The sequence below is a fragment of the Pleurodeles waltl genome, chromosome 11, assembly GCF_031143425.1.
Source record: "Pleurodeles waltl isolate 20211129_DDA chromosome 11, aPleWal1.hap1.20221129, whole genome shotgun sequence".
NCBI classification, from domain to species: domain Eukaryota; kingdom Metazoa; phylum Chordata; class Amphibia; order Caudata; family Salamandridae; genus Pleurodeles; species Pleurodeles waltl.
In genome coordinates, this window is record NC_090450.1 from 929,842,691 (window position 1) to 929,866,427 (window position 23,737).

The 23,737-nt window shown below is 47.5% G+C and overlaps 1 protein-coding gene across 1 annotated transcript in view; it reads left to right on the plus strand.

Annotated features, from left to right (window-relative positions):
- DNAH10 (dynein axonemal heavy chain 10) overlaps positions 1-23,737 on the plus strand; it is a 1,282,131-nt gene that overhangs the window by 836,059 nt on the left and 422,335 nt on the right. The window contains exon 50 of the mRNA XM_069215014.1: positions 2,431-2,598. Within this exon, the coding sequence (XP_069071115.1) occupies positions 2,431-2,598 (168 nt within the window). The remainder of the gene's footprint in view (positions 1-2,430; positions 2,599-23,737) is intronic.

Genomic DNA, 23,737 nt, shown 5'->3' on the forward strand with positions numbered 1-23,737 from the left:
TCACGAGTATCTCAGTACTTGTACGCGTGGATACTGGTGTATGCCATCTCTCTTGTGTCTTGTCCCTAAAAACGAAAATGTGTCTGCGCATCTGATGAACTATACAACTATATTTCAAACACAGCATAGAAAGGAAGCTATGGAAAGCAAAGAACAAATGTACTCCAATGGTGGCCTAGTCTGTGTTGGGAATATCTACAATAAGTATACGCTAACAAGCATATTTCACTTCTCCTTCTCCCCCATGATAAAAAAATTATCTGGTGAAACATTTAGAACGATTTTCCCCACACTTAACAAAACTTCCAAACTTTTTTGAACCTCATTTACATGTCCCACTATAAAAACTCACCAAGGTGTATTCAGAAGGAGAGAGCAGTCATTATTTTCCTCGAAAAAGAAGGCACCACATTCTGGAGCTCATGTGGAATAAGTAAATATCATTAGTCACTTAATGGCAACAGCATGTTATGCCCACAAGGTACCAAGCACTGAAGTAGCCGAGCCTACTGTGGACCTTGTGGCTGTTGATAAGTATTATCTCAAAGGGAAACAAACGTCTTTGGATTGGAAGGTGGCCGAATTGAATGTGGCATAGGTGTCTGATGCATCAATGTAGAAGATGATTTCCTTTCTCCCATATATAACAACTGTGGTGTTCCCATTACAGGTGAGTGGTGATGCCCCAACTAAGCTGTAATGAAAATCAGACATATTTTTTAGAGTTATTGCAGGCTTCCATGTGTTATCTATGGCATAAAGTACTTCCTAAAGTAAGTTAAAATAATACATTTCCCTGTCCAAATGCAGGAATGAGGCTGGGGCCATAGCACTCAAAGCTGAGTAGCAGTTGCCTTTTAACATTTACTAGGGGTACTGTATTTAATATATCATTAAAGGAATTTTGAAAAAAAAATTAGTGCTTCTTGCAGATGGCAAGAACACGTTCTCTAGCACCAGATGTGCGGAGAGATACAGATTATCCATTTAAGAAAGATGATCTTTTATTAAGGTAAGTTTTGTTTCTGCTGTGAACCTCTCTTTGAGGCAGGAAAGAAACGCTGAACCCAAACGCAGTGTTTAAGCCATCAGAATACTGCAAGGAACGCTGTTCAGAAGGAAGCGTGGTAAAGACTATGGACCTTAGTCCAATGGGGCCGCTACCAAGAGGGGCAGTAAATAGTAAGAGTCCAATCTACTCCCGATTCCTAGTTGCAGTTCGCTCCATAATGGCCAATTACAGGAAATATGCACGTAATTTTGCGTAAAAAGGGGTCACGGAAACCAGAAACGCACAAGAGACCTCAAAGTTCAACATGTTGGATTTTGTTCAAGTTCTGCCACTATAGTGGAAGTGGATTTTACTGTGTCATAACCATGGGGTTAGGGATGGGACTTGGGTGTTCCCAGAGCAGAGGGTTGCGGCAACTGGCAATTTGGAAAACACCCATTCACAAACTTTCCCAGTGGCTCTTCAGGAGATGCAGGGGATCTCTCTACATCGAAGCATAGTTTATTCCAGGGAAAGAACAGTTAATTTCTGTTTGCATTTTAACCCTAATCCAAAACCATTTGATTGTCCACAGTAGGAAAACCATTCACTTAGTGTTAGGCATATACTTGGAAATCTACTGTTTTCATGGATTTTCCTGTGTCTTTAAAGGGACTTTTTTGAGTTCCTAAAAATAAGTATCTTAATAGAAATCGTAGGTGTGAGCGTATACCTTGTAAGTCACTGGCAATCTCCATTACTCAGAGCCTTGGCTTCCTCATCACAATCCAAGCGTGTGAGCTGAGTTCTGAGCCAGGAGGGAAGAAATTCACTTGCCATCAACTGTATTTCTTAATGTGCGCCCCTAGCCACATATTATCTTTCTGACGGCTTCAAACAAATCCTGCACGTGCTAAACAAGAGGTCGTGGCAGAAAAAGGATGAAGAGTTTTTGCGACTGTGAAACTGGACGCAAGCTTTGGACTAATGATCATTACAGGTAAGTAATAGGGAGATTATTTCCTTACTTACCTCCCTTGTCCCATCCCTTATGCAAGTGATGTAAAAGCAGTCACCATGGACACCCTCAGGAGCTAAGCACACAGAACAATGGAATCCTCCTGTACTATGACGTCATTTAAAAACCACACACTCATTGTTAGACATTAGGCAGACTCCCTGTTATGCAAACCACAAATGACAACACTTAGCTGAACGGAGGCATGAAGCAAAGACCTGAGTCTGAAGCAAAACATTAAGGTGGGCCAGTTTTGAAAAGAAAGATTAACCACATTTCTGTAAGGTTTAGTCATTGATGAATGTTTCTAACTATGGTGGGAAATGGGTGGAGAGCACTCAGTTGGGAAGTACAAAGCATGTTTGTTGGATTCTTCTTGGCCCTGTCTATTAATCTGTAATGTCTTCTCCTCCAATTCAAGGTTCAAGGTCACATACAGCGCTTGATAGATGATAATTTTAAGACTGATTTGGAGTATGCAATGCGAGATCCCATCCTTTTTGGAGACTACAGAACTGCCCTGCGTGAGGGCGAGCCCCGGGTGTATGAAGATATCCAGGACTATGAAGCTGCGAAGGCTCTCTTTCAGGTACACAATATTCTATGACATCTAAAGTAGATATTTTGGTGTGAGAACTGTAAGAAAAATGTTAACATCACTGGTATTAATAAATACGTCGAAACCAAACGTTGAAATCTTTATTTCTAGAATCTTTCCATGTCAGAGACAAATTTTATGCAAGCTTTCCGCTGAACTGGCAGATCCCCAAAATCACTATCGGCTAACCTCGAAGTGCTAGAGGAAATTCCTCTCCCCTAACCTACCCACATCATCATTGGTAAAGTAATGATTGCGCTGGGTTACTACAGTGGCTTTGTTTCTGACTAATTCACGCTTCCACAGTTTTTGGATGGTTCAAAATCATGTGGCTTGCTAGTCCTTATTTAGCCCCACCAAGTCCACATCCAGCTTCGCACTGAATCCTGTCTGTAGCATGTCATAAGGTAAATATGTCACAGCAAGCCTATGTCCCTTATTTGCAAAGCAATCCATAGCCGCCTTCTTGCATAGCTGTGAAACACATGGCTGTTCTACTTTGCAACTCATAAGCTTAGACGATTACAGTCATTGACTCGTTCAAACTCAACACATGCTACTCATTCAGTACTTGACTCCTCCCGCAGGAATAACCCCCAGAACACTTGTATCTTTCGATCACCAGTTATTCTTCAAGCACCCACAAACCCATCTCCTTACCAAAGCCTTCTTTATGGTAGGGACCAGAAGCTGCCTTGGTGGGTGTTGGCGCTATAGAGAAAATGAAACATATAAATAAGACCAGTCAGTAGGCTTTCAATGAATAAATAGAGTTACGTGCAAAACATCCAAATAAATGACTAAAGGCTAGATATCCTGAATTTCTGTTTGCCTAAGCGGTCACAAATTGCACACTGACTTTTGAGAATGGAAAATAATTTTGCGAACCAACCCATGTACATATACTTCGTTTAACAAAATTCCAAATCCTAATGGGTTGCAAGTCGATTTGCCTCATCAGTTTTCATGAGGTGAGTTGCAAATTGTGACTTACTACGATTGGATACCATCACAGGAATGGTGGCCTATCTGGGTCAATGATTTAAATTAAGTAAATGTTTTTTAAACCCAGCCAGCTTTTCTTACAGGAAACAGGGATGCATTTAAAAATATTTTTTATTTAAGTTTGTGAATTCACAGTGCTCCCATTCAAACTATTTTTTGTTACGTTCACTTTTGTAAATGGGTTAGCACCCCAACTAGAGAGACGGTAACTTTTAAGTGTTTTGCAATCATACTTCAGTCGCAAAACATTGATACAGGGCCAGCTTTAGCGACAGTCTTTTTTGGAGCCCCGAACCCCATGACGGCCTCCTCAGATTGCCTCATTACCACCTACTAAATGTGCCCCTAATATCTCCGTAGCCCCACTTTCACATACATTCATTTGTTTTAAAGTGCTTAATCCACTCAGCTATCCATATAAAATATAGTTCTGTTCTTTGCAGCAGGCACATTAACCCTCTGTGCTACTTTATGGCGAGTCAAAGCTGGCACTAGACAAAACTCCCATCTCTCTCCCAACATTAATCGCAAGAATTACCTTGGCATTTTTATTGCCTCCTGATGACTGTCAGAAGGAACTTTTCAGCAGGTGCTTTTAAATCGATCGCAAGTTTCTAAGTTATTGCTAAATACAGCGCCCCCCTGAGGTCAGTGGCCCCCAATTCAGGTCAGCACCCAGTGTGACCGCTCGCACCGCCCTAAAGCTGACCCTGCAATGATACATACCATAACAAATCGATTTTGAGAAGGGACATCCTTCAAATAGATGTTTGTTATGCGTTTCTAAACTCATTTTGAATTTGGTAACATGTTTACCGAATCTCAAAACAGAGTTAGTACATTGAAAAAAGCCATTTTGCAGATGCAAAGACTGTAATTTTGCGACTGACATTGTGCGCCTGGTTCTAAGTGCTAAAAACAAAGAATGTTATACTAACTGTTATATACTGTACTGTTATATTCAGTAGACAACTAAATATTTTATGGACAAAACATCAACCATCCAAACAAAGCAGATGCCAAAAGGAGGAAGAAACAAGACATTGAGAAAACTTGCTCTGAGTGCATGAGGATGTTACAGATTCCTTATCATTTCTTATGTATCCAGTCTATTTAGATCCTCTGTATTTTTATTGAGTTTAAAACTGCAGTGTCTAAGGATGGAAAAATGCTGTCTCCTTTAAGAAGCATGTTGCTTTTGACAAAAGGCAGCTTTATGGGAAGGAAAGACATGCTTTGCATAGCTTCCCTAAATCGTGACCAATACCCCATAAAAAGTTATATTTGATCACATTTCTAAAGAAGGCGTTACAGGATTGCGACAGGCACATGGCATTATCTTTGAGTGGATGAGACCATTTCTACTTCTTCAATCCCAGTATCATCCAGTAAAAGGAAAATAGTTTTTGAGTTGTCAAAACCTAAGGAATGGAGCCAAACAATATTAAAGAAGCGACCCACTGAGCCTTCAGCTAAGGTTCAGTCACTTGATCAGCCTTCAGCTTTAGATCTGAGGAGCAAATAGAGCCTGCTACTGAAATCCCATCCCTGTCATTATTTTTTTTTTACAAATCAGAACTGTGTCAACAGCAAAGAAGGTAGGCCTCATGGCAACAACGACTTTGTTAATGGATTTCCTGCTGACAAGAGACTGAACAGTTTAAGTTTTTGGGAACTTCACAACCATGAACAGGCCTGTTGGTGTCAAAACCAATGCTTCTTGTGGGGAGAGCCACCTCAAAGCTGCGGCCTGACTGCTTGGGACGTCAACAGGATCTTCACACTACAACAACAACCATCCACGGCACCAGGTCTGCTCTTCAAACTACATCAATGCCCATCTGTGACACTTCCGTGCTACATGTTGCCCCCACAACCTCGAACGGGACTCTTTGTACTGGACTGAAAAGGTAATGTTTCAGCTGGACTGACCTGGGCCCTGTATCCAACCCACGCTCCATCACGGTCGGCTTGAACTTGTGACTTTCTCCCAGTCTCACACAACCGGAAAGCAGTAAGTGGCGCTTTGGCTTTCTGGTGCCATTTTCACTCAAATCTTTAAAATTTCATATGCCTGGCTCTACTGATTGGATTTTTGTCATTCTGGTCTCGATTTATTTATTAAATGTTGCTCTAGATTTCTAAATTGGTGCAGGGTTTTTCTTATGCTCTGTTTTAACTTTACTACTGAAGTGCTGCATAAATACTTTACACATTGCCTATAAGTTAAGCCTGACTGCTCTGTGCCAAGGTACCAGAGGGTTGAGCACAGGTTAATTTGGGATTTGCTTGTGAAAAGTGGACAGATTGGGAATGGGGAATCAGAGCCACCAACATGCTCTGTATTGGGGTACATTGAGCAAGCAGGCATGCCCAGCAATGAACACAGTACAAAAGATATGGATAAGCCTGTTGCAGAAGATGGGCTGGGGCAAAGATGCACACCTCGCACACCACTGAGGGAAGGTGCAAAACTGCCACAGTTGACCAAATTGGTGGGATTTCAGAGCTGATACACAATAGGGATATCTACACTGGTCGATGTCTGGGAGTCCCTACTGGGAATCTGGGGGCCCACAGTCTTAACAAGGTATAAGAAACTCCTGGTAAACATTGTTTATGTGGTAGAGAAAAGAGAGGGAGATGGGTAGATGAGATGACTCACTGTAAAACAATGAAATGAGAGATCTATAGGGACAGGGGCTGCCAAAATAAATTCAAAAAGATCTGGGGAACATGGGCTGTGGGGGGAGGAGATGGCTACTAGCCTACATATTGTCACAGGGTAGGGCACAGAGGGAAAAGGGACAGAGAGTGAGGCACAGGAACAAAGGAGGGTGAGACCACAGAGGTAAAACAAGACCCACAACAGAATGGGCCAGGAATAGATGTGTTGAGAATATCATAAAACAAGGGTAAAGATGCAGAGGGGGAAGGGGCGGAGGAATGTTGGTCTCAGGGAATTGTTACAAAAGATAAAATGTGGAGCGTCTCTATAATGGTTATGTTTGCAATACTGATTATTGCTTTGCAAACATTGTAATGTTATGTTCTTGTAGCTAAAGTCCAATAAAACATCCAAGAAAGCTCTTCAAGCAATTAAACCTGATACTGTGATATCCTTAAGGTCTTTGCCAAGCAGATAGGATTCTTTTGGCTATAGACATAGGTCTCAGTAGAAGGGCTAATACCAGATCCGTGGTAAATTTTGTATTTACAAAACAACTACACAAAGTTATACATCACACCAATATCACCATTCACAACAGCAGCAGAGCGGAAAAGAGCAAGCATATCAGGAAAGACAAGAAAATCAGTAGCGCTGCCTCGTGGCTCAGAGCAAAAGGGTCTAACTCGAGGACAAATATGGCCCCTCCATCTACCCTGCCAGTAGTGGGAATCGCAGGGCATGTCATCAGATGCTTGTGTTCTGGATATTTTGCATCATGGACATGTTTTAGACTTTTTGATAAACCTCTTTTAAATCTATGAAAGGGAAAGAAGTACAAACATCTGGCAGAAGTCAATATGCAAAATTTGCCACTTATTCACAAGGTAACTGTAGGAAACTGGCACTTGTTGCAGTTATGCCTCACTTTTTGCCTGATATTGATGCTGACTTGACTAAGAGTGTGCTGGGATCCTGCTAACCAGGCCCCAGCACCAGTGTTCTTTCCCTAAAAATGTACCATTGTTTCCACAATTGGCACACCTATGGCACACAGTTAAGTCCCTTGTAAAAGGTACCAGTGGTACCAAGGGCCCTGTGACCAGGGAAGGGTCCCTAAGGGCTGCAGCATGTGTTGTGCCACCCCAAGGGACCCCTCACCTAACACATGAACACTGCCATTGCAGATTGTGTGTGTTGGTAGGGAGAAAAAGGCAAAGTCGACATGGCATCCTCCCAGGGTGCCATGCCCACAAAACACTGCTTGTGGCATAGGTAAATTACCCCTCTAGCAGGCCTTACAGCCCTAAGGCAGGGTGCACTGTACCACAGGTGAGGGCATAGCTGCATGAGCAATATCCCCCTACAGTGTCTTTTGTAAGTGCAGTGTGGCCATATTAAATGTGGTCTGGGAATTTGTCATTACAAACTCCATAGTTCCATAATGGCTTCACTGAATACTGGGAAGTTTGGTATCAAACTTCTCAGCATTATAAACCCCTACTGGTGCCTGCCAGTGTGGGATTTATTTACAAATGCACACAGGGGGCATCTTAGAGATGCCCCCTGTATTTTACCCAATCCTCTAGTGTAGGACTGACTGGTCTGTGCCAGCCTACCACTAGCAGATGAGTTTCTGACCCCTTGGGATGAGGGCCTTTGTGCTCTCTGAGGCCAGCAACAAAGCCTGCTCTGGGTGGAGGTGCTTCACACCTCCCCCCTGCAGAAACAGTAGCACCTGGTAGTGAGCCTCAAAGGTTAAGGCCTCATGTTACAGTGCTCCAGGACACTCCAGCTAGTGGAGATGCCTGCCCACTGGACAAAGCCCCAATTTTGGGGGCACGTTCGGCGGTAAGCTTAGGAAAAACAAGGAGGAGTGACCACTTCAGCTGGGGCCACCCCTATAGTGTCCCAAGCTGAAGTGACCCCCCTCCTTGCAGAATCCTCCAGTTTGGTTTGGAGGACAGGGACCAATAGGGTTGGGTCTGTGTCCCCCTCCGCAGAGGGAGTGGACACAAGAAGGGTGTAGCCATCCTCATTGACAGTAGCCACTGCTTACTGCCCTCTGACCACTGTAACACTTCTAAATCTTGTTTACTCCAATATTGGAACTTTCATAGATTCTCATGCTTGAATCCTTCCCCGTCATCGAGATGGAAGTCCCTGGTGTAATACAGAAGCTATACCCAATTGCTTATAAATATTACATGCATTAGGCCTCTAACTTAGAAACATATCACAGTCATTTTGAAAAAAAAGACCAAACTCCAAAGACAACCAATCAGATTACACCACCCTCTAGAACCCCCCTGTGAGGAGCTACCCTCCTTCAGATTTTCCAAGTATTAGTGCTGTAATATAGTTACTACTGAGAAAATGAAGGTGCTCTCATCACCAGCAGACTGGACTACAGCAACACACTCTATGCCGGAATCAACAAAAAACTCACCTGCAAATTGCTAAACATCCAGAACGCCGCCGCCAGATTGATCCTCGACCTACCCCGACACTGCCACATCTCGCAACGCCTACACACACTGCACTGGCTCCCCATAGAGAAAAGAGTCACTTTCAAAATCCTCACCTACGCACACAAAGCCCTCAAGAACACCGGACCAGCCTACCTTAACCAGTGACTCAACTTCCACGTACCCCAGAGAGCCCTACGCTCAGCACAGCTCTCTCCCGCAGAAGTACCCCCATCAGGAAAACCAGAACAGGAGGACACTCTTTCTCCTACCTCACTGCCACCGCCTGGAACGCCCTACCCATCCACATCAGACAAACCACCTCCCTCCCCAGCTTCACGAAGGAACTGAAGACATGGCTATTTTAATCCACCTCCGGTACACACTACACTCCCCCTTCCCCCCCTCCTTCCCCCCCAGCGCCTTGAGACCCTAACAGGTGAGTAGCTGCGCTTTATGAACACTGATTGATTGATTGATTGATTGACCCAGCAAGAGAGGGTCCCCAGGCGATTGCGAGCAAGTGCCCACCCTGGGTTGACCTCTCCATCCCTCCACGACGACGCCTGCAGAGAGAATCCCGAGGACCCCCCTGACCGCAAAGCTCCGTACGAAGATATGTGATGCCTAAAGACACACTGCACCCATGGCCCCAAGGCTTTGGACAAACCGAAACCTGGCACAGTTACGTTCAGCAGGCGCCCCCCCCTTCCCTGTCCAACCGGTGGTGTGCCCCAAACACCCACCCTGGACCTCACCCCCAGAGACTCCTCATAGACTAGCATTGGAAACCCGATGTCCTGTTTACACCCTGCACCCAGCTGCCCCTGCGCCGCTGAGGGTGTGTGTTTGGTGCCTACTTGAGGCCCCAGTGCTCCTCTAATCCCCCCTGGTCTGCCCTCCGTGTCGTGGGTACTTACCTGCAGGCAGACCGAATTCCGAGTACCCCCTCTCTCCCTAGGAGCCCACGTTAAAATTGCTCATCTTTGACCTCTGCACCCGGTCGACCCTGTGTTGCTGGTGTTGGGTGTTTGGGGTTAACTTGAACCCCAACCGGTGGACTTCCTAAAACTCAGAGACTGAAACTGTAAGTGTTGTCCCCCCAGGAACTGCTTCTGAAAATTGCACTTTGTCCATTTTTAAAACAGATTATTTCCAATATTTCAAGAACTGTATAACTTATTGATTTCAAACAAAGTACTGTTGATACATGTGTGAAATACGAAGCTTTTGAAGTACTTACCTGCAACTTGAATCTTGTGGTTCTAAACATGAATTAAGAAAATATGGGCCAGATGCATCATTCTTCACAATAACGATTACCTAATTGCGATTTTTAGCAAATCGCAATTAAGTAATCGCTATTGGAATGTATGAAACTCCAGGTGCTTCCTACTGCGATTCGCAAGGGCTCGCAAATGGACCTACCTCATTAATATTCATGAGGTAAGTCGCAATTTGCGAGCCATTGCGAATGGCTACAGTCACAAGGATGGTGGACTGCTGGGCTCAGGGGACCACCATGTCTGGGATTCCTTTTCAATAAAGCAATCTTTCTTTTTTAAATGCAGGCCGTTTTCCTTAAAGGGAGATTTTGAAGTTTTCTCTTCATTTTTTTAAGAGTAGGCAGTGGTCCGTGTTTTCGCATGCATTCACAAAGGGGACGGGGTCCCCTGGTGACCCCTTCCTCTTTGCGGATGGGATACCACCAGTTTGAAATTGGTGGTAACTGCGACTGTTTTGCGACCGCATTCACGGTCACAAAACAATCAAACATACCTCTGCGATTCGGTGTTAGGAAGGGACACCTTTGACACGCCCCTTCCTAATACTGAATCGGTATGTAGTCGCAAATCCAATTTGCGATTCGATTACAAGTTACCGAATCGCAAATTCGACTTGTTACGTACCAAAATGCATTTTTGTGATCGCAAATGTCCCAAAATGTTTGATACATCTGGCCCTATATGTTTTTGCTATATAAAAACCATTGGCCCAGAGTTAAGTCATTGAGTGTGTGCTTCTTCTATTGTCTGTGTGTGTACAACAAATGCTTTGCACTACCCTCTGATAAGCCTAACTGCTCAACCACACTACCACAAAAGGGAGCATTAGTATTATCTAGTTTAACCTCCATTAAGCCTCTTGGGAACCCTTAGACTCTGTACACACTATGGTGGTCATTACAACCTCGGCGGTCTTTTTGCCAGACCGCCGAGGGACCGCTGTGCTGAAGACCGACAGTGCAGGCGGTTTTCCGCTCGGCGAATTATGACTGCTGGCAGCCCTCTGTCCTTTTCCGGACAGAGAGCCGCCAGGAGCCATATTGGCGATCGGCAGGGAAGTGGAGGTTGCTCCACCGCTCCGTCAACAGAACACTGATGTGATTCGGCGTGGCGGTGTTCCGTTGAGGGGGTGCTGGCGGCCGAGCAGCCCCCATGGATCCCGTCCCCTCCCGGAGGATCAACGGACCAGGTAAGTTGATCGTCCGTTAGGGGAGGAGGTGTTGTGTTTTGTGTGCGTGAATGGAGGTGTGCGTGTGAGTATGTAGAGGGGGTGTGTGAGTGCGTGTATGCATGCGGGGGGGTGTTGTGTTTGGAAATGTGTGCGTGTCTGTCTGTATGTCTGAATGGATGTGTGCATGTATGTATGTGGGTGTACGTGTATGACTGTGTGTGTGGCTGTTGCCATGGTTGGTGATATGTGTGCGGGTATGTGTGTTGGTGGTGTATGCATGCGTGTAGGGTGTGTGTCTGGGTTGCGATGTTGGGGTGGGGAGGGGGGGTCCTGCCACCTTTGGGGGTGGCAGGGAGATGGGAGATGGGGGGTGGGGGAGACCCCTATCAGTGCTAGGGAAGGCATTCCCTGGCACTGATAGTGCTTACCACCATGGATTTCATGGCGGTTCCCAACCCCATGAAATCCATGGTGGTCGGCCGGGTCGTGATACCGCCGGCGGTCTTGTGACGGCCGCCGGGACGGAGACCCAAGTCTCCAGCCCAGCGGCCATCTCCACCCGGGCAGTCGGATCGGAGAAGTGGCGGATGACCATGGCGATAACCGCCATGGTCATAATTCCAATTTTTTTACTGCCACTTCTCCGCCAACCGCCAGGGTCGCAATGAGGGCCTATATCTCATTTTGATATAGTATATACAGAGCCAGCTTCCTACAGTAACCATACAAAAGTCCCAAAACATCAAAGAAATATGGGATATAACTGACAACTATTCCTCATTATAAAAACAAATGGGGAATTGAGACCTATCCTAGACCTTGTAGTTTTATTCACGTTTCTGACGAAGCAAGGAGTTTGTATGGTGACCCTGCAAGAGGACCTCCTGTAGGAAAGTACCCTCTTTTTGGCATTGTTACCCCCACTTTTTGCCTGCTGTCAGTGTGTTTTGACTGTGTTCACTGGGATCCTGCTAACTAGGACCCCAGTGACTGTGCTCTGTCCCTCTAAATTTAGTTGGTTAGGACTTGCACACTGCACAATCGGCATACTGGTGCCTCCATATAAGTCCCTGGTATATGGGACCTAGTTACCCAGGGAATTGGGGCACCAGGGGTTCCCCATGGGCTGTAGCATGTATTGTGCCACCCATGGGAGTTCATGCAAAATGTGCCTTTAGGCCTAGAATTGCAGCCTCCGTGTAAAGGTTCATGCACCCTATCACCTCAGGTGCACCAGGTCACTGTAAGTCACCCCTATGATGAGCCCTCCTAGTCCAGAGGGCAGGGTGCAGATACCTGTGTGTGAGGGTACCCCTGCATGAGCAGAGGTGCCCCTACGCCCTCCAGCGCTATTATACTGGGCTTCATAAGTGCGAGAAAGCCATTTTACTCATGTACTGGACACAGGTGTGTCCAGCTACATTACTTCGAACCTGGGCATGCTTGGTATCAAACATGTCGGAATCATACCCCAATACTGTTGCCAGTATGGTGGCTACTTAGAGGACCCCCAGCATTGATCCTACTAGGCTTCTGGGGTTTTCCGGGCAGCCTGCACCGTTGCCACTCCTCAGACAGGTTTCTGCCCTCCTGCAGCTTGACCAGCTCAGACAGAGAAAGACAGAACAAAGGATTCCTTGTGGGAGGTAACACCCTTTCCCTTGGAAATAGGTGTTACATTGCTTGGGAAGGGTAGCCTCCCAAAGCCACCGGTATACTTTAAAGGGCACATTTGGTGCTCTCCTTGCATAAACCGGTTTGCACCAGCCCAGGGACCCCCGGTCCCTGCTCTGGCATGAAACTGGATAATGGAAAGGGGAGTGACCACTCCATTGTCCATCACCACCCCAGGGTTGGTGCCCAGAACTCCTCCTTGTGGCCACTTGATTCTGTCATCTTGAATCCAAAGTGGGCAGAGGACCCTGGGGGCATCTGAGTGGCTAGGTCAGGTACGTGATGTCACAGCCCCCTCCTGATAGGTAGTCACCCTGCTAGGTGACCAATCCCCCTTCCTGGGCTATTTAAGGTCTCCGTCTTGAGTGGGTCCTCAGATTCGAAGTGCAGGATTCCAGCAGAACTGCACTGCATTGTTTACTTCATTTTCTGGCCACTGGGACTGCAACTGGACCCTCCAGGAACCAACAATCTGCAAATTCAGCAACGACTCAACTCTGCAACATTGTTTCTCCTGATCCTTCCAGCAACTGCAGCATTTCCCTGGCTGTACATCCTCAGAGGGTGTCGAGTCTTGAGCCTGCACAAGAAGTAAGAAGGAATCTCCCTTGGAGTGAAGTAGTCACTCCCCTGCATCTGCAGGCACTAACTGCAATGACGACTGGCTGTGTGGACCCTCTTTCCTCTGGAACTGCGTGGATCCTGCATCACAGGTGGTGGTCTGGAGTGGTCCCCTTGGTCCTCTCTAGCAGCTTTCCAACTTGGGAGATGGTAAGCCCTAGCCTCTCCTTGCAGGTCTGTACCCCTGTGCACTGCGACTCTTGCAGCTACCAAGGCTTGTTTGTTCCTCCTTCAAGGGATCTTCAGGTTCTGTGTAGCTCTGAACCCCAGCACTCCTTCCTGCAAAGCACAGTCTCCTGCCTGCTGCTCCAGCGACATGGGACGCCTCTTAAGGTGTGCTGAGTGGGCCTCACTGCGACTCCTGCTCCTGATGCCTGTGGGTCACCTGTGGGGGCTGCCTCCTCTTCTTGTGACACTCCCAGCTGCTGAGGGCCACCCCAGACTCCCCTCCTTGGGTTGAGTCCCCTGGACCTTGCTGGTCCTCTTCAGCTTGCAAAACCTTCTTCTCCGACTCTTACATTTGACAAGGCTTGCATCACTTCTGGAACTCCTCTTCTGCTCCTGTGCTGCACTGCTGACCTTCTTCGTCCACCTTTGACCTGGTCCTGCATGCACAGAAGGTCTTTATGGAAGGCAGGCAGTCCTCCTGGGTTTCTGGGGCTCAGCTGCAGGATAAATCGTCTTTTTGGGCATAGTCTGTTGAAATTAGCAGGCAGACTGACAGGGTTGGCACACAGTGAGCTGCTTCTTCTTCTCCTCTTCTGCAGGTGTGACTCTTCTTTGTCCTTCTGTTGTTAGGTCATCAGTATCTGAGTTCTAGGGTTCAGGGGTGCCACCCAAATGTTCCGTTTGGGGGCGCTACAGGGAGTGCCAGGTGGTAGCCAATGGGCTGACCACCTTTAGGGTGACTACATCCTTTGAAGTGGTCATAACCCTAACTCTAGTGGCATAATTCCTTCCAAACAACAATGGAGGAATTTAAAATGTGGTGTCCGCTTCAGCTCATCCACCTTAGGGGTGGGACTGGCATGAAGTGGGCACACCTCCTAATCTTCCTAATTTCCTGCCTCTTCTGACACCAGAGGTGGGGTCAGGACTGGGCGGTCGGTCATCTTCAACATCTGGAGAGACCTGGGTCACATTACAAAGGCGACCAGGCCTTTGAAGCTTCCTGCCCTGGAATGTCCATCCTACCTGGGTGAGGTGCTAACACCCCTGCCCAGTGCAGGCTTTTGTCTCCTGCTGTAGAGAGCGCTGGCTCCAAGGTGGCTAAGCTGGTCAGGACCAGTCAGTCAACACAGCAGTAGCTGGTAGCGCTAAAGTGCCCTCGGGTGCATTTATTAATATATCCCTTACATGGATCAATGAGGGTTTATTAATCTGAGATGGTTGATACCAAATATCCCTGGGTTCAGAGAAGTCATCATGTAGCTGGGAAACTTGTAGTGACCAGTGTCCGGGAACAAGCATTTAAAAATGGCTTCCCCTTTCATGTACTATGTCTAAGAATCGACAGAGACATAGTAGGGGCATATGTGCTCATGTACATATGTCTTAGGGGTGACTTACACCAGGCACATACAGTGACATGGGACCTGGAACACAGGGGTGTGTGACACGTCATGTTTTCAAATTTACGTGCAACAACAAACAGTCTGCAACAGCAGCACTGTGGGTTTGGTGAGGGATGCCTGGGAGTGGCACAACTGTTGCTGCAGCCCTCAGGGACCTTCCTTAGCACCCCAGGTCCTAGGTACCAGGGATACCATTTACTTGGGACGTAACACTCTTGGCTCAAGAGTGTGCCAGTTGTGCAAAACAACTGTGCAGTTTTGGGAAAGAGCTGTAGCACTGGGGACCAGGTTAGCAGGGACCCATTGCAGTAACAGTCAAACATTACCTCAGGTACCAGGCAAAAAAGTAGGGGGCTATTAATGCCAAAGAGGGTGCTTTCCTACATTTTTCCAATTCCATCTGAAGAATGTGCATTGATGAACAAGTTACTTACCTTCAGTAACACATTATCTGGTAGAGACAATATCTAGCTGCAGATTCCTTATCTTTGAATTTCTCAGGCATCAGGCTGGATCCGAAAACCTTTGCATGAGCAGTACCCCATGTGCATTGTCGGGTGGCTTTTTTGGTTACATGCGGCAGCATTGACAGCAAACATGATGTTGCAGTCATCTATGTAGGTGCCACCCGGGTGCGTGGATGTCAATTATTTTTCATGACTTTCCATGTCAGAAGTGCAGAGCCATGAAGTGAACTGACAAATGTGTGTCAAAACTAAGGCCCTGAAAAGGGGAACCAACCCTAGCCCTTGAAATCTGTCTGCAGAGCGGGGAGGCATGGGTGGGTCTGTAAAGAATCTGCAGCTAGATATTGTCTCTACCAGATAATGCGTTACCAAAGGTAAGCAACTTGTTCATCTGATGAAGACTTCTAGCTGCAGATTCCTTACCTTTGAATAGATTCCCAAGCCATATCTTCTGGCGGTGGGCTGCGGGCAAATTTGCTAAACTGGAAAGTCCTGCAGGACCTAACGGGCAAGTGCCCGTCCTGGCGGACCTGATTCTCTAGGCAGTAGTGTTTGGCAAACATATGGAGGGATATCCACGCTGCTGCCTGGCAGATGTCCAGGAGTGGAACTCCGCGAGCTAACGCCATGGTTGTGGCTTTTCCTGTAGTGGAATGGGCCCTTAAGCCCTCAGGAGGCTGCTTTTTAGCCAGGGTATAGCAGATCTTTATACAGAGAATGGCCCAACATGAAATGGGTTGTTTCTGTACTACCTACCCTTTTTTAGCTCTTGCATAGCCCACGAAGAGTTGGTTATCCACCTGGAACTCTTGTGCGGTCAAGGTAGAACAACAACACTCTTTTTGGAGTTGCTCCTCTTCTTTAGAGTGATAGGGAGGAGCATAAAAGGTGGGCAGGGTGACCGATTGTCCCAAATGGAATGAGGTCACCACTTTAGGAAGAAAAGAGGCATGGGTGTCAGGGAACACAGTAAGATAGGGAGGCTTGGATGATAAATACTGCAGCTTACTCATCCTCCGGGCAGATGTTATTGCCACTGTGAAGGTTGTCTTGATGGCAAGCAGCCGGGGGGAGGGGGAGGGGGGGGGGTAATTGTGTAGCGGTTCAAAAGGTGCACACATGCAGTACGTGAGAACCATGTTCTGGTCCCCATGAGGCATGATGAATGGTGACGGGGAAAACATAGGTACATGCCCTTTCAGAATCCTGTTTACAATAAGGGACTTAAATAAAGAAGGTTGGTCAGGCAGCCGCATGAAAGCGGACAGAGCAGAGAGATTACCCTTCAGAGTGTGCCCAGAGCAGAGCCCTGCTGGGCAAGGATAGGAATGAGGAGAGGAATATCAGAAAGTGAGGCACAAATAGGGCCAATAGACTTTTCTGTACAATATTTTTCATTTTTTTGCCATCAGCAGGTGTGTACCATCTTAGTGGGATGATGCCTGGCTGCCAGAATAACGTTACAGACTTCGGTATGAAGATCAAAAGCTATCAACTGTCTCCACTCAATCTCCATGCAAGGAGGCGGAAAGTTGACAGGTTCAAGTGAAGGACCCTCCCCTGTTGCTGTGATAGAAGATCCTCCTAAAGGGGCAGCCTGATCACAGGATCAGTGCTTATTTTCAGAAGCTCAGAAATCCGGATTCTCCGTGCCCAGTCCAGAACCACAAGGATTATTTGAGCTCGATTATTTGATCATCTTGAGCACTCTGGGCAGAAGTGGTATAGAGGGGGAGGCGTACAGGGGCCCTGAACTTCACTCAAGACAAAAAGCATCTCCAAGCGATATCCACTTTGGAAACTCCAACATGCAATACTGCTGACATTGCACATTCTCTTCAGAGGCAAACAGATTTAACCAAGGCTCTCCAGACTACTGAAAGAGTCCTTGTGCCACCACCGAATCGACAGCAGTGTTTGTCTGCCCTGGCTTTCAGAGAACCCGCCAGATGTTGAACCCCCAGGGTTGTGCCCTGCTGTTCCAGCCATGTCTAGAGACGCAGGGCCTCTTGACAAATGGTCCACAACCCCCCTCCCCGCCATGCTTGTTACAGTACCACATGGCGGTGGTGTTGTCCGTTAATATTTGCAATAAGTTCCCCTTGCTGCACCCACTGGAGCTTCAGGTCCCACTGCAGAGCCCCCATATACCATCTGGCATGTGTGACCAGCAGGATGCAGGTGGCCATGAGGCCCAGAAGCCTCAGAGTCTTTCTCACCGAAATCCAGGATAGACGCTGAAACATTGGTATTATAACCTGACTATCCTGGACTCGCTGTTCAGGAGGATAAGCCCAAAACTGCACTCTGTCCAGAACAGCTCAGATGAGAGGGAGCGACTGAGAAGGAGTCGGGTGTGACTTTGGCATATTTATAGTGAACCCCATTGAATGCAGGAGGTCCACCATAGTCTGGGGTTGGGAGCCTGCATTCAATAGCTAGTTGTCAAGGTAGGGGAAGACCGAAACCCCTGACCTGCGTGGATGAGCTGCGACCACCGGTATCCCCTTGGTGAACAGCCGATGGGCGCTTGTAAGGCCAAAGGGGATCACACTGAACTGAAAGTGCTCTTGATCTACCATGAACCGCAGGTAACTCCTGTGGCAGGCAGGATGGGGATGTGAAAATATGCATCCTGCACGTCCAACTGTACCAGCCAGTCTCTTTTGAATTTCTCTTTCTGAGGAAGAGATTGACGTTTAGCAGGTCTAGAATAGGGTAAAGACCCTTGTTCTTTTTGGGAATCGGAAAGTAGCGGGAATAACAACCACTATCTACTTTTGATATGGGAACCATTTGTATACCTCTTTTGGCCAAGAGAGCTGTAACTTCTTCTTGGAGCAAGGTCAGATGATCCTCCGCCAGATGTTCTTGCATTGGCAGTATAGAGGGAGGGAAGGATTAGAAACTGATGGAGTAGCCTCTCCGAATGATCTGCAGGACCCATTTTTTGTCTTATGTAATGGATTGCCAGTAGAGGAGATGATGTTGGATTCTCCCTCCAACTGGACATCCATGGTCTTGCAGGACCAAGCTAGGACGGCTTAGAGGGTGCAGCTGCCGGGGAGGTGGGGTTGGTGGCGGTGACTTCTGGCTACCTGACCCACTGGGTCGGAATGCACCACATCCACGTCCTCACACAGCTTGGGAAGCTTGTGCTGGGCGGTGGCTGGTATAGGGTTGGCGCAGTGCATGCCCCTCACTAGCCACAAAAGGGGTGAAAGACATACTGAGGACGAGCTGTCAGTGAGAGGCCAAAGGACTTGGCTGTAGCCGGCGAGTCCTTTAAGCACTCAATTGCCTGGTTTGCCTTCTCTCCGAAGAGACAAGTACCGTAGAAGGGCATGTCATGAGGGTGGCCTAAACATGCCCCCAAAGCCAGATGATCGGATAGAGACATCTAGCCTGAGATTCCTTACTTTAAAATCCTCCCAAGATGTGAAACTGGATCTGGAAATATTTTCTCACAGCACGTCTGTGCGTTGGAAGAGGGCATCGTGCAACTACTCACTGACGTCATTGATCAGATGTGATGTAGACGGAGTCCATATAACCTCCTCTCTGATGTCAATTCCTTCTTTTCCGTGCTTGCAACAAGGATCTGGTAATGGTTTATCAGGCCTTTTTTGACCTACTTAGACGTTTTCTGTCTCTTCAGGGTTTAAACTCTGTGGATCCTGTAGACGACAAATGTCGGCCACAGATCCCCACTCTATTTGTATGTGGTGCCTGGGTGAGCACCATGACTCCTTAGAGTGTGACGGCTGTCGTCAACTTCGGCTGAAGGCACTGCGGGAGCGTTGTATGAAGCTTCTGGTAACGCAACTGTTGGTGCCTTCCCAGGCTTCCCATCGACCACAGACCTCTTCTCATACTAAGGTCCATTCATGGAGCTGTTCCAGGAGTCGTTCTCATGGACATCATTCTCTATCAACATAGACAAGCCATGAAGCAAGCAGTCAAAGTTGTGTCATTTCCTGACTTCACAGTTGAGGAGTTGAGACTCGAGTCTATCCTGCATTTGCCTGCCTTTCCTGGGGCTGAGGAGACTCTGACCCAGATGCGTGAATATTATGATTCTCTTTACACTAGCTTTGGAAAATCCTCTTCCCCTGGAGCACCTTCGGGCCCCAAGGAGGTGCAAAGTGCCACGGCTGTGTCCAGGCCAGTGGGTTCACCTTCGGCTTCAGTTAAGCCTACTGCCACTGTTGTAAAAGCCATTATGGCGCCAGTGCACAGCCCTTTCGGGTTTCCACCTTGGGTGCCTGTAAGTGATCAGCCAACTCCGGTGACGCAGCTGGCGGTGCTGATAGATGTTTTTCCCTCTCACCCCGTCCGGCGTCGAGACATCGCCTTCTCGGCGGCTGTTAATTTAGGGTACAGTGATGCTGGTTGTCTCTGACACCTGTCCTCTGCTTTCTGGGGAATCCCTTCATAATTGTGATTCTGAGGGACATGGTTTAGGAGATGCTGGGGAAGAATTGGGGTCTCCACCACCTATTTCTCATGCTGCTCAGCCTCCTATGGAGGCCAGCTGACTGACTGACCTAGGTGCAGCTAGTGGCTTGGACTCTTCTTCAGTCTCGGGCCTCCTTTCCCCTCCTGGCCTTGCTATGGAGGTGAGTTCCTGTCTAGCTGACATGCCGAGGTGGGTTGCTGTGGTTTTGGATTTGACACTTCTCTCCTTGGAATTGACTAGGGATCCTCTGATTGAAGTCCTCCATCAAGGCCAAACAGGAGTTGAGCCAGTGCTTTCTTATAGTGAAGCTCTACATGATATTTTGTTGAGGGCTTGGGTTAGGCCTGATGCAGGGGCTTCTGTTAATCGGGCTATTATCTCATAGGCACCAACCTTCCCCTTGCGATCTGGCCTGTCTCCTCAGGCATCCTACTCCTCATAGTTTGTTGATACAGGCTGCTTTGGCCTCCCATGAGATTGACTGTCTTCCACTTGTCCCGTCTGACAGAGATTCCAGGAGTCTTGATGGCTTGTGGCAGGCATATTTTCTCCTCTGCCAGTTCTGCTCTGCGCTGTCTTATACGTCTTGCAATCTTGAATGTTTTTCCCATTCATTATGGGACTCATTGACACGCATGTTGCCATCACTTCCGGATGACAATCTTGCCCCTTTGATCCAAGATGGCCAGCGGGCAGCTAAATTAATCATTCGCTATGGATTGCACTGACTCTGTGGGTCAGGCTGTGACCTCTTCAGTGGCAGTATGTCGCCGTGCCTCGTTACACACCTCCAGATTTTCAGAGGCTGTTCAAGCCACTTTGATTGACATGCTTTTTGATGATGCCCATTTATTCAGCACACAGTCTGATTCTGCCTTGAGGCGTTTTCGTGACAGTCGGGATGGAAGAGCAAATTAGCTCTGTTCCTCTCTATCCTCTGCCTTGCCAGCTCCTCCTGTACTGACTTGTAGGGGGTGATATTTGTCTTTCATTTTTCTCACAGATAAGCCATGCTTTGGTAGTGCCCAATGAGGTTTTTTCTTCCCTACGCTTGTTCCACCTAATGGTGGCACTTGATGGGGTATTCCTGTCTTCTACAGGTGTTATTCTTTGTTATACTGTCAATGACAGGTTATTGTTTTTTTTTTTTTTTGCCTACCCTACGACGTATATTGCTTTGGGACCCTTGTTGGGCTTTCATACCTGCTGCTTCACTTCTACTTTCATCGTGGGCGTTTTGCTAGCACTGTGTGGATGTACTGTTGCCTTGTTCCCTGTTCTACGTTAGGTGGCTTTCATTATTGTTATTTACTATGTGGTGCAGAAGCGGTGACTTTCCACTTCAGGTTTGTCGATGACAGTTCTTCAGCTGTTTATTACTTTTTTGTTCCACAAGTCTTCTACCCGTGCCCCAGATCAAAGCAATCAGGAGTGTACTCAATTTCGTGAATATCTTTTGGGGCAATAGGACAGGGAGAGCAGAGAAAAAGTTAGCAACCTGGGAGGAGGAGCATTTTAGAAATGGCAGTGCGCCCTATTGGGGAAAGCAGCAAGATTGTCCAGGTGGCAGGGAGTATCTAGCTCCTGTAAGGACTTTATCCTCCACCAAGTCCCTTTCTAAATGGTAAAAGCGGCCCTCCAATATTTAATCGAATCACATGACCAAAGGATGAGAGTGCTTGCCGTTGGTCCATGGAAAGGGACTTCAGTGGGAGCAGTTGAGATTTATCCCAGTTTACTCTCAATTTGGATGCTTCACTAGACTGTTGCAGTAATGTCAAAAGGCACTGAATCACTGTGCAGTTGTCTCAAGGATATACTGAGGCATCATCTGCATACATAGATATCAAATACCAGTGGTTTTCAGCATGAATTTTCCAACTTGATGCCATCTTCCGGGGTGGACATACCGTTGGAGGCCGGCTCTCTATGTAGTGTACAAAAACCAAGTACACTATGTATATTCTCCGAACAACCACATGTTGGTCTTCAGGGGTAAAAATCAGACCACCTAATGCTCTAATTTTTAAGGTAGCTGGTCGAGCAGTTAGGCTAATCCAGGAGATGTGCTAAGTATTTGCTGTACTCACAAATCCAATCATGCACCACACACACTCAATGAATAACTCGAAACCCGAATTTATAAAAATACTTAAGACTTTTATATAATTTTTTAGACCAAAATCTTTGGGATAGGTTAAGTAATTTTCTTGTTATGACTTTTTAAAAGTTTTAGTAAAGTTAGTCTTTCTGTGCATAATTACTCACCATTGGAGTCAATAGGCAGTCACTTTTAAAAATGCATTAAAAATCGCACGGTTAAGTTACCAGCCTCTTCCTTTGCAGGGTGGTCGCATTGGTCGGTGGGCACCTCGTGCCAGCTGGAGAGCTTAGGGCAGCTCCCAGTTCCGGCTGGAGCAGCGTTGGAAAAGTTCTTGGCACAGGCACATGGCCACTTGGATAGGCCACTTGGAAAAGGAGCTGGTTTGCAAATTCAAAGTGGTCCTGGGGGTCCCCTTTTGCTATCGAGATCACAAGGGGTTGGGGACCTGGGGCACACAGCAGATCCCGCAATGCAAGGCACAGGGCGGCCAGGTGCAGGGTGTTTTGGAGGTCTTGGATGCTGTGTGCAAGGAAGTCCACTGGAGCGGGTGGTAAGTCTCTTTGAGGTCTGCTTGCAGGACAACGGGGGCACTCTGGTCAGAGGTCTGGGGTGTTCCTGAAGTCCCTTGACTGGGGCTTCCTCCTGATCCTTTGTCAGCTCGGGGGGCTGGTTTTCTCCTGGTCCGATGTCAGCGGACCAGGACCCAGGGTATTGCTCAATATCGGTCACTGGGGGTCACAGCACCACCAAACTTGGCACAGTTGGGGGGCACTTCCTGACTGTCGTCTGTGTGTCGTTGGGTCTGGCTGTAACTACTGGTCGCTGAGCTATCGGCAATTCAGTGAAGAGTCCCTCACTGGTTTCTTGGTCTTTTGTGGTTTACTTGCTTTTTTTGAGTGGTGCCTCCACTCAGGAGGGAGATCTGGGGTGATCCTTGAAGCCTGGAGGTCCCATGGGTTTCTTGGGGTCGATCCAGTGTTCAGCTCCTCCACTTTCATGATTGTCGGGACTCTGGTGCAGCAAGCAGGGGTTTTGGAGCCTCTTCTGGTGCAGCAGGTCCTCAGTTCTCGTCCTGGCAGTTTCTCTGGTTCTGGTCTTCTTGTCTTCTTGGAATCCTTTTCGAATAAAAATTCTTGGTCTAGAGGAGCCCACTAAATATTGAATTTAGTGGGTGTTTTAGGGCAAACCTGGTAGTGTCCAAAGGGACACTTACCCTTGAGTGCCAACACCCACTATAGTGACCACTTCCTGTGGGAAGGGGCACTTCCCTAAACCTTATTGGCTGTTTTACTCCATTACAAGAGGGAGAAAACTGAATCAGAGGGTCCACTTCGCATGCACGCCCTTAGGGGTGGTGCAGGCTCAGTGAGGCCACTCCTCCTACTGTTTGTCTGGTTTCCTGCCTTTGCTCCCTCCAAGAGTGGGAGTTTGCAAAGGGGGAGGCCATCTGCTGCTAGCAGCAGGCCTGGGGGTCAAGTTTCAATGGCAGTAGCCCTTTGAAGCTCACTGCCAGGGCAGTGCACATTCCTGAGGGAGGGGGTGTTAGCTCCTCCACCCAGGAAGGGCTTTATTTCACAAACCAGAGAGGCAGGGCTCTCCCCCAAGGTTTGTGGATTGGCTGTCAGGAGGCAGC